Below are 12,484 nucleotides of genomic sequence, written 5' to 3'. Positions count from 1 at the left end.
TTGGATGTTACATTTTCTTGCATTATACATTCAATCCTCATGGACACAATAGAGCATAATATTACCTATATAAACTATTCCCACATTTTAAGTTTTTTTCAACTTGGTCCATTCAAAAATATAAAATCGAGGTTTCACCGTATATCATTTCAGCGTGCCAATTAGATCTTAATGCACCTGGTAAGCCAACAGTTCAAATGTTACGTTCAAGGTAATGTAAGTATGATGTGTATAATGATGAAATGTGACGCACACAGCTGTGTAAAATATAGCTCACAGAGGACTATGATCAGTAATGAGCCTCATTTTTCAACCAAAATGTCCAGAATCGAATTACTACACTGCACTTGTAAATTATTTCATGTTGTTTTTCTACCTCTCTTCGTTAGTTGCCACAATGAGGATGAATGAAATAAACAACTGAAAAGAAATCCTCATGATTCAAGGAATGAACATTTCCACTAGATTGATTTGCTTTATTTTACTTCACCTTCTCTGCCACTTTTGGCCAATTTGCGAAGATGGGGATGAGTGATGAAATTGATGAATGGACACTCACAAACATCCATGCCCAGAAAAAGATTCAAACCCAGGATCCCTGGCGTTGTAAGGCGATGTGCTAACCAATCTGCCAAGGGGGTCAGCTTTTCCACTAGAATATGGAATGTTGCGAACACATTTATTTCATTTATTTTATGAATAATAATGTGTAACTGACAAGTCTGAAATATCTCAGTGATATTTGTATTGTTCCTTCTACCAATTTTTATTTTAACTTGATACAGATTATAACTGCATTTACTAGTTTATCTCCTTACATTAAATGGAACAGTGCTGTAATTTGGCATGGTGAACCTCACAATTTTTGAGGCCTTGTATTTGCCTTAAAATTAACACAAAGAAATATAGGAAAGTGTAGTAGAGGGCTAAAAATGCAAAACAAATAGTGGAAATACCCATTACTGTAATAATGTGCAGAGAATGCCAAAAAGGATGTGCTAATGAAGTAAATGTTTGCAGCATATTGTACAGGAATGTTCACATACCCCACGAGACGACTAGTAACAATTGACACAAATTTTAGTGATCTAACAAGAATAGATAAATGATTTTTACCTGAGGATAAACTAATTGATATATCAATAAATTCTATTTAAGTCCATGTTATGATTGGACTATTTAAGTCCATGTTATGATTGGATAGTCCAACTGGGATTAGACTTACAGCTTAAAGTAGGGGAGGGGGAATCAATCCCGAGATCAATTGTTCAAAATTCTGTTTCCACAAAAAGATATGCTTATGTAGTAGTGCTAGTAAAATTGTCTGTGTAGTTGTCTAAAAATGACTACCATATATCCCCTCGTATAAATGCAAAATTTCAAAAGCAAACCAATGGGACTTTTAAATTTCCCATTCCAATATTAGTGTTTTGAAGCACAAGGCAGGAAGATAATGAAAAGAAAGGACAGGGATTATGTAGAAATACCATGGAGGTTTTGATAAAGGTACAATCTATGCATTCACTCAGAATGGCCGAAGAAAACTATGAAAAAAGCCTGTCACGATGGCTGGCCGTGGGATTTGAACCTCTAACTTCCTGCACACACGCGCACAACTTGTAAGGAAGAAACACGTAATAGCTGGAATAGCTGGATAGGAAAAAGTACCATGTGTCCTTAACCTATTTGTATTTTCTTATTTTAAGTTACTTTTCAAGTTCTATTGGCTAATCACAGCGATACGTTTGAATGATGATTAGGAAAGAACATCACAGAATCATCCATGCCCAGGCTAGGACAAGAAGCCTGGAATCTTCGGTGACGAGTACATGATTAATCGGACTGCATTTCCTCACACAAGACAGTTAAGAACCTAAAAGGCACTAGTTTCTAGGATATGTTAAGAAGAAGTGAGTGGCATGTAAACTTTATTACCATGAGAGATAACATTTTAAGTGAACAAATTATCAAGTATCTGTGTCTGAACAACTTTAGTTTGCAGTATAATTAGATGTTAGACCTACCTTAAATTGTTACTATTTAAATAAAAAGAAAGAAGCAAGAGAGAAAGAAACAATTTTAGTTCAGAAGAATAATTTAAAACTGTAATTAAGGTTACATGCACTATCTTAAGATTAACAGAACAACAAAATATAGTGACTTAAATATTCACGGATGAATGTTAGCATGCAAGCGGAACACAGCACAATGGTAAATATAATAAAGGGGGTAAAAACCGATGGCTTGGTTCCATGAACGATTGTAACCAATAATTAGATGCATGCATTCTATTATGTAAGAGGAATTGTACTGTACAGCCTTTTATATTCCTTAATATGCATAATCTATCGGCAGAAAGCTTCTAAACCACTATGCAAGAATTTTACTAGTGACTATCAAAATAATTCACCAGAATCATCAGTTACAGCCAGTTCTAAATATAACCCAAAGACTTGAGCTTATTTCATTTCAGATCTATCCCCACTAACATATGATGCCATTAAATTTTATTAAGAGGCAATCAATTTGACCATATTTAATATGGATTCGTAAAGCCACAAGGAAGATAGTAAAATTCATCGACAACTAATAAAATTATATGCACTATGAGCAAGTTTTGTGACTGCTGTTATCTTCTTTAATGGCCAACAAGTAAATTTCTAACATCCATCTAACATCACATTGCTTCCTTTCTCTTAATTTTTTGCTTAGCCACTGTTTGATCAAAACAATGGAACATATGGAATGAGCACAAAACTCTCTCAAAATGTCACTACATAGTTATGTTTACTCTGTGAGACATTACACAAAATATATTTTGCAGAAAAGATGAATGATCATTTTCAGAATGATTCTAAATTCGTCAGGGAAAAGAAAAAAGGACACTGCTCCAAGACTATATGGAAACAGCAAGTAACTCCTTTACATTCAACTGCATTTATATGTCATGTATTGTTTGACCATCAATAATATTTTCTTACTTGAAAAGTAGTTCTCAGTAGTGTACATTGTGTGTTCATTTATACTTCAGATATAAGCTGATAATTACACAAAACTACCATAAATAAAAAGTGCATTGCTCATTTAAAGGTAAATATAGTACAGAGTGTTTCAAAGTCTTGCAACCCCAAATATTGATCACTTCTGATATTTACACCGCATTATAAAGCCTCATCCATTGACATTTTTTTAAATACTTGACATAATCAGTTTACTTCACACAGAAAATTCTATAAATTAATCAATGGTGGGAATCAGTTAATTTTTTGCCCAGAATGTCACTTTTGGGTAAGACAAATGTGAAAGAAACTATCAAAGGGTTATAATTAGAGATCTGATGACTGATGCCATGTTATTCTGCAATTTGAGACCAATATGAGTCATGTGATGTGTTGAGGACTAGAGATTATATCGGTCGAGTAAAAAATCATTAACTAAAAGTGTCTTTTTAGTGGCATATCACCTTAACTGGTAACCCCAGCGGGTTGAAATTTTGTCAACAAACACAAGCGACATGTGCCTAAGTATTGGCCATACATTTACATAAAAAAAAATTTGCATCAAAATTTTACTTTTAAGTGAAATTCAATGCACATGGCAACACTGTTTATAGAATTTCTCTTATGTTTTTCATGTTATAAGCAATTAAGTGTAGCTTCAACAACTTTTGAAACACACTGTACTTGTTCAGTAGTGTGTGATTTCTTATATATAGAGCCAATGAAGCAAGTGCTGTCACATTATCCATCAGTGAAAAGTCTTCCTCATGCTTGTGCAACAATACTAATAGTAATAACCATGATTGAATAATGTAAGAATGAACATACCACTTCCAACTGAAGCCAAAGTTTCATTCTTAAATTGCAATGAACTCATAACACAGAACATTTAACTTCCCGAAGAGCAGTGGGAAAGAAGTTCAATAATTCCTGAATTTTGCTGTTGAACAATGCATAACAATTTAGTATCTTCACTGATGTCGACATGCAATAAACATGAGCAAATTATCCTCAGAGGGAAACGAGGTTTACAATATTTGACGGCCTCAGTATGTGTTCACGGGAATTGAATTACTGAATAGTCGAGATACTATGACATCAACATGTAGAAATTTAAGTCATCCATACCTCGAACCTAGGTCACTGGCATAACAAGCCGTTCTTCTACAAACTGAGCTACCAAGTAGGCTTGGATTTCACTGATTTTATGCTTGTGCTGTTTTTCCTATGTGGAAACTGGGTTGGTATAGCAATGGCACAGTATGACAGATACTAGAGTTCGAGTTGTGGTCAAGCATGCATTTTTCCACTTAAATCTCTGCTCTATACATCTGATGCATGTAACACACATATGTATATATACTACATAAATTTTACATTTGCATGTGAAATAGTTTGAGTACTCAAAAAGTAAAGCGACAGCCAATCATGGCTATTTATACACATAGTTGATACTTTAAAAGGAATTTGATTCACCAAATTGCATACTTGTAGTCATAAAGATATAAATATTCAACTTTTATACATCCTGCATTCCACTGTAACAACTCCTCCAGTCACGCAGCTACAGAAAAGCCAGCAGCAGAATATATGCAAACATTAAGCAACAAATTGCACAGGTTGGGGAGGTAGAATCTAACACATGTTTCTACTTGAGTAAAGTTGATTTACTTGCATTTGTGATCGGAAGTTTTATGGCATTTCAGAGTGTTGTCAAATCCTTCACTGCGAGTCCACAGTTATGGCTTTGAGTGTGCATTAAAATAAAGTTAAAACAAATTATTAAAAACACTAAGCTGTATGCTGCACAACTGTAATACTTCCTGGAGCTTGATATAAGTATAAATGAGGTAATTTTACTGTTGTGGATTTGCTGAAAGATGTGGTAACATTTCTACAATTTATGAAATTAATATTGCGCCTTGACTTCTATCATTATTTGAGAAGTTTCACACTAGGAAATACAAATCACTGGGATTTTGGCATGTGTGATTCCATAACGTTATGTCTAGACTTGTATCATATCACCACATGTGTACCAAATTGTTGGTCAAAGTTTATTTTAAGCGCACTTTATGTTCAGATAGGCTAATCAGAACTGGACCTACACTTTAAAGAGGGATATGAACCATTGAACACTTCTGTTAAAAAAAAAGTGACACTCTCATTTGAGTTGAAGTCCAGCTTCGTGGCCAGAAGTACAGCTGAAGTAAGTGTTCGGAAAGCAACAGTGTTGCTTACTATCAATCAATTTAACCATATGCAGGTTAAATTTACCAAACATCACTCATATGGCACTTAGAATAGAGCTGTAAAATATGTATTTTGGATAATTAGCTGTTTGAGTTATTTCATAGTGCACGAGTAAGTGTTTGGATCAACCCTCTCTTCTAAATCTGTAATTTTGTAAATGTCAAGGAATATCATTTGATCCGGTTCCAGGAGTTATTACTAAAAATTTAAAAAAATACTTTTAACTAAAATTATCGACCAAAATTGTAGTTACTGATTAATTCTGTTTGTTTCGGTTAATAACAACTACAATCTGTGCATGTCTTGACATTACAATTTGGACCAGGTTTTCTTTCTTTCCCATCTGAAAATAACTCTTAAGGTTGTGAGCATTCATCGAGTGGGTCACTTGTAAATTATCTATCTATGTATAAAACGAGGAGAGTGACACATGAATGACGGAACATCTTAAAATACATCTGCTCATGTTCCTCACAACTTACACATTTAATTTCAGTGGTTTTCTTTTTCAGAATATTAACGGTGTGTTTTATCACACAACAATTTTCAATTTTAGCACTTGTTTTAAATATCAAGGCTTAGCAGCAACTACTAAAAAATCTCAATGTCAAGTAGTCTCGAGTAACAGTCACGTTCTCTGAACGAGTAATAGCTTCAACACATATTTTCTTATTGGCACGCAAACAATAACCAAGTTTCAGGCTGCAATTGGTGTGACGAGAATAAAATACATTATGTAGCACCTATTTGGTAAGAAAAAACTATTTTGGAGACCCGGGAACTCAAACCTAGGATTTCAGCTTACAAAGCTTGCCTTTAACCAACATGGCCACAAGCCACGGTGAAGAAACCAAGCTATTAGAGTAATTTATCCATAAGATTGCATCTTTTAGTGTCCAGCTCCAAAGTTTTGATGTCGCTTCTCCCTAATTACATTAATTTGAAAGCAATACCCTTCATCAGATAGGGTTCAAATGCTATACACATTGCTGACAAAATTTAAGTGATGCTTGTGCATGAAAATTAATGAAGACTTTGGGAAATTGTGCTTTTGTGGAAGGTTCGTGTTTGCAACCCTAAATGATAACAGTTCTCTAGTTTCAGTCAATATAGCAGATTCTGCTACGTGACGACGAATCTCATTAACCAACAGCACATAATTTATTTTATTTTAAACTATTTATTTCAAAATGAAGAGTCATTACTCTGGAATCTAAGGAGACATTCATTCATTCGGTAAGAATTTTACGAGAGTCACAATTCTATTTTTGTGCTCCATTACGAAACCAACGTGCACGTGTAAAATAAGTAAAGCCCGACAATTTTTATTTTACAAAAATTCCATTTACTGTTAAAGTTAAATGAGAAGACAACCATTGACTTATTTTTAATAGCCTGGCTGGACATAAACTCTTCTTCCTTTAGGATTTCTATTATTTTTCCCATGGCATATTCAGTGCCAACTTTGCGATTCTGTTTGCCAAAGGGTATGGGGAAGGGGTTTATTTATTCTTCAAGCCTTCTCCTGGACTAGGATAACACTATTTCCGAAAGATTTTTTTTTGCATTCATTTTCAGGAATTGCAACAGCACTATTTCTGTCTTGCTTATTCTTATTGCAGTTTTCCTTTTTGTTATTTAGTGTTGCTTTTCTTCCATTTTCGGCTACTCGTGACGATGAAGAACACCCAAGCTCAGGCCACATTCGAACCCAGGGTCCTCGCATTCTAACGAATTGTGATAACTACTTCATCACGAACATCAAAAACGCGTTTCTTTTTAAAATAAATTTCAGGAATATTTCACATTTACATTACATTGATTGCAGGCGTGGAAATCCCAGTTAATTAATATTTACGCTGCAATCTTTCCGTTAGCCCTTTTCTTTGAGTCAGAGACACAAAATTCCCTGCATATGGTTAAATTGATTGATAGTAAGCAACACTGCTGATTTCCGAACACTTACTTTAGCTGTACTTCCAATTACGAAGCTGGACTTACTCAAACGAGTGTGCCACTTTTTGTGAACAGACGTGTACAATGTCCCACCACCAGGTATCGAACCTAGAATTCCTTTACCATGCAATGGAAGCACAACACACATCTGTATCAAGATTTGTATCAAAGTGTGGACAGGGTTCAGTATATCAGCATATCAAAAAGTGATACAGTACAACCATGATTAACTATAAGTCAGTCTTTCGTTGAATAAAAATGTAGTTGACAGTAGCCAATTACAGACAGCAGACACAGTTTATCCAGGCAACATTGTGGAATTAAAATATACAGGTCCCCTCGCATGGGAAAACTTAAAAACATATGTACTTAATGATAAGAAACTGGGATATGAATTGAATACAATGGTCTTGTTTCAGCATATAGTATCATGATCTGATGTGCAATGTGGTGATGTGAACCAAGTCCCAACATAGCTAAAGAATGCAAAAGTTCTCCTGACTACATGAGAGAACCAATCCCATTATAACAAACTAACTTAGTTTTAATTGTAATGTATACAAGGTGTTCAATTTCCATTGTTGAATTAGTTAAACATATGTAATTCAGTATAATACAAAACATAACACCTTGTGCATCCAAGATTCCATGTTCCTAACAATTACCCTTGGTAATTTTGTTTCGTATATTTGCACGAAACAAAATATCAATTCCATGTGACCTATGAAAATATTCCCACACCCGAAGCAAAGTATAACCCCACACCCGAAGGAAAGTGTAACGGTGAACATAATGACAAGGGTGGTGTAATATTAATGTGTATGATGAATACCCATGCTTGATTTATAGTGTTTTAGGAAACCACAATTTTACACTAGATAGTATTTCTGCCAAGTCTTTCAGTAGTGTTATTAGAAATTTAGTAATCTAAACTTTGAACTTTTCTCATATATAGTAATTTCCAAGTAGAAAATTAATAGAAATTAAAAAAATAATCACAATGGCTTACAAAATATTGGAAATATATTAATATTAATTTAAAATATTGTACTTTAAAAGTTTAAAACTTTAGGATATAATTAATATCAGCCATAATTGTTGTATCTAACAATAAATACAATAGGTATAACGCTCAAATGGACTCCAATAATACATTTCTTAAAAACATTCTTAGAGAGTAGTATTGTACTGTTCTGTAAGAATAAATCCAAGAAATATATTTTTGAAGCTGCTTTCAATTGATGTATTTTAAATCTCATGCCCTTAGTTTGTTACATATAATATGAATAACTATTTCCGTAAAATCCCTGAGGATATAGCATATTTTTTTTGTCATACCAGAAATGGCATTATGTTTCTATCAAATAATCAACCCATTTAAATGGAAGGAAACAGTAAACATTTACCACACAAAATATTTTTTTAACACTATTTTGCAACCTGGCTGCACATTCACTTTACAATCAAAGATGGGATTGGAAACTTGCAGTAGTGAAGTTAGACAAAGAATTACAATAAGGGTACAGATGTTGGACAAAAATGAACTCTCACTAGCGTTTGGCTGTTTATTGTAGGATTGGTGCTAGGTGGGATGAAGATACAGGGTGGTCACAATTAAAATAACCCTAATCAGAGCCCTCTTGAACCTGCTTGAAGCAATGGATTGTGCTGAAACTTGGTAGAGAGGATATGGAGACCATGGGGAAGTGATAACTGATGAAAAAAATAGTTCCGATTTTCACCACCAGGTTGAAATGTGGTGCTGAAATCTGGTGCACAGTAAACAACAGCCTGGGAAACGCTTTGTGCGACCATTGATCACACTATCTTACACTTCCAAAGGGTTATTCACATGACCGGGGACACATTGAACACTGTTGCATCGACATAAACTTAATTACTGGTTAGCGCCACATTTCCACCTGGTGGTGAAAATTTGATTATTTTTTTTCCCGCCAGCATTCACTTCTTCATGAACTCTACAGCCTCTATACCAAGTTTCAGCACAATCCATTGCTTCGGGCAGGCTCCAGAAGGCTCTGAATAGGACAACTTTAATTGGATTGAGTTGGTGTTTTAAGTCCACTTTATGCACAGTAAGGCTAATTGGGACTGGGCCTACAGTTTAAAGTGGGATCCGAACCACTATGTGCCTCAACCGGGTATCGAACCCGGGACCATAAAATATGTTGGAAATGTTCGAGAAGTATATGATTTGGATCAGAGGGATGATAAGTGAGAATTAGAGTGGTTACTGGGTGGCTATGTCAAGTAAGGAAATTATAGTTGCATGTATGACTGATTTGCATTTGCAAGAAGATATGTCAGTAACAGAGATAGTGCACGGATAACCACAATACTTAAAAAACAATATTCTTTCTAATATGCATATGTGGATATATGAGAATTCACAGAGATTGTCACAAACATACCTCTTTTTCTTGTGCTCCGGTAGTGATTCCTGCCCACTATCGTCATTTGAGTCTGATGAAGATGAACAACAGCTGGATTCAGAGTCTGTTGAGCTGGAACTGGACCCACTGGAACTATCTGATGCTACACCTGTGCTAGTGCTTGTATCTATTTGTTCAGCTATTGCAGCCAACTCTCCTTCTTTCTCCTGGAGAAAAATAAGATAATTTCAATACTAGCCTTAAACTAATCATAAAATAAAGATTAGTTTTATAGGGATGCAAAAAAAAAAACCAACAACTTCACCTTCAGTGTTAATAACATGAAGACTGTTAGAGATATACAGATAGTATTTTATTATTAAAGACTCATTCACAGATATATATTTTTGTTTATTGGCCATAGAATACAGACATGACTAGGAACTTCATTTTTAATATTTGTTTATTATTCACACAGATACATAGAAGTTTGTTCATTTTCTTTCTTTCTTTGTTTTCTCCTCTCCTTCTTTAAGTTTGAAGTCCAATTTATGCCAAGATAGATTAATCGAGACTGGACCTATTTATTTTAGTGATACATTCAAATCACTATTTTGAATCAGGGATCCTTTGAGTACAAGGTGTTACTCAGCGGTGGCGCCAGGATTAATCAATCATCTAGGGGTGCTGAGGGGGTGCAAAATGAAATTTAGGGAGTGCAACATTGAAAATAAAGAAAACATGAAATATGCATGCATGTTTTAGTCCCTAAATCAAATATCAATCAACTTTTAGTAGGCATCTATGCTAATGAAACAAGAATACTAGCATCTTTCTTCATTTTTGCCTGATTTTAGCACAACAACAACATTTGGAAATTTGACAAGAACAGCTTGTTCAAGGGTGGCCAATGATATAGTATAAGGACGACTGCATGATTTTTTTTCCATGGAGAGGGTCGAGGTATATCCCCCTCCCACAATAGTGTTCCTCACTCTCTCCAAAAAAAAATCCTCCAGTTTGAGGTTACCATGTTTGTGCAACGCTCTTACGAGGGTCACTATTTATATTTTGAGCCTAACAATGAAAAAACAGGAATTTGGCATTGAAAACTGCTTTATTGTTTTTCGAAGTATTCTCCTTTATGGTCAATACACTTTTGCATTTGTTCGAACCATTTGTCAAAGCAGTTTTTCCAATCTTCTTGAGACACCTCCATAATATGGTTTTTGAACGGATCAACGGCATCTTCTGTCGACGAAAATCGTTGTCCACGCAATTTATTCTTGACATTCGAGAACAAGAAGAAGTCATTGGGTGCCAAATCAGGACTGTAAGGCAGATGACCGATCAATTCGATTTTTTGACTGTTCATAAAGTAGGTTGTTAGATGAGATGTGTGACAGCTGGCATTGTCTTGATGAAGTATGATCCGACGGCGTTTGTTTGTTTTCCGTATTTGACCGAAGACCTCTGGCAAACAAATTGTTGTGTTCCATTCAGAGTTGACCGTTCTACGTTCCTCTAAAGGCACAGTTGCCACATGACCAGTTTTCCCGAAAAAACAGGCGACCATTTGTTTTAATGTGCTTCGAGCGCCAACAACTTTTGTTGGATTGGGTTCATCTTGAAACACCCATACAGTTGACTGCTGTTTACGTTCCGGCTCATATGCATATATCCATGATTCGTCACCTGTTACAATCTTATATACGTCTTTTGAAGCACCACGATTGTATTTATTGAGCATTTGTTTGCACCAATTGACGCGAGCATCTTTTTGAGTTTTTGTCAAATTGTGTGAGATCCAACAAAAACATACCTTTCTCACAGTTAAATGATCATGTAATATTTTATATATGCTGGTGGAACTAATGCCTATGGTTGCCTCAATCTCACAGTATGTCACATGACGATCTTGCAGTATTAGGTTTTGCACAGCATCAATGTTTTCTTGAACAATCCACGTCGAAAATCGTAAAAAATCATCGCACGAAAATGTTCACGAGTTAATTCCATTTTATTGTTGTCGCGCAATCTCCAAGGCAACATAAACAACACAAATCAAGCTATTGACAAAACATTTGAAGTACGTTATGGTCAATAATGCCAGAAGATTCCGTGCAAACGTCAAATCGCGCCTAACTTCAATCAGTGTTGCCAAGGCTCAAAATATAAATAGTGACCCTCGTACAACGAACTATAACATTTCTTAGCGAATTTTTAGCCTCTCCTTAACAGTCTTTGAAAAAGTCTGAAATGGTACATTTACTAGAACAAATAGAACGAATTAACAAGGAAACTAGCGCCATGATACAACTCATGTTAAATAATTTCCTGAGAACGACCTGATGATACTTGAAAGCAACTGAAATTTTTGTTCCAATATGACTTGAAGAAAACAGGAAGAACAAGTAGGCGGACAAAAGAACGTGTATCAACAGTGCAAAGGAAAACATACAACAACTAACACTTACCTATACACATCTATCGAAAAACACAAACAGACTACTTGAAACACAAGAGGAAACCATCCATAACCACAATTCTGAAAAAATAAAGCCAAGGGCCGCTGATCTTTATAGACAGTATAGGAAAATAAATGCAGAAATCTCTTGGAGAGTAGAATCAATGCTTGCCTGTTGTAAATAATAACAGCAGTCTCACTTCAGTACCTAACATTCGGCCCTCGATATGACAACGACATGACATAATGTGACACTGTAAGAGGTAATGTTTTCGGTAGAATATAGGTTTTGGACAGGGGGTGCGGAAGAAAATTAAAAGGGGTGCAAGCATCTCTTTGTGCCCCCTGGGCCGTCCCTGGTGTTACTTTACAACCATGCTACATCTTGTGTTCCTGTGATATATTAATTTGACATT

General features: G+C 35.2%; 1 protein-coding gene across 2 annotated transcripts in view; it reads right to left on the bottom strand.

Moving 5' to 3' along the window:
- LOC146004303 (bifunctional arginine demethylase and lysyl-hydroxylase JMJD6-like) overlaps positions 1 to 12,484 on the bottom strand; it is a 28,381-nt gene that overhangs the window by 2,330 nt on the left and 13,567 nt on the right. For both annotated transcript variants that reach the window (XM_083143077.1, XM_083143161.1), the window contains exon 7: positions 9,641 to 9,828. In XM_083143077.1, coding sequence (XP_082999203.1) covers positions 9,641 to 9,828 — 188 coding nt within the window. The remainder of the gene's footprint in view (positions 1 to 9,640; positions 9,829 to 12,484) is intronic.

The sequence above is a fragment of the Lepisma saccharinum genome, chromosome 1 (assembly GCF_977018435.1).
Source record: "Lepisma saccharinum chromosome 1, izLepSacc3.1, whole genome shotgun sequence".
Lineage (NCBI taxonomy): Eukaryota > Metazoa > Arthropoda > Insecta > Zygentoma > Lepismatidae > Lepisma > Lepisma saccharinum.
This window is presented reverse-complemented; position numbering and strand designations above follow the sequence as displayed.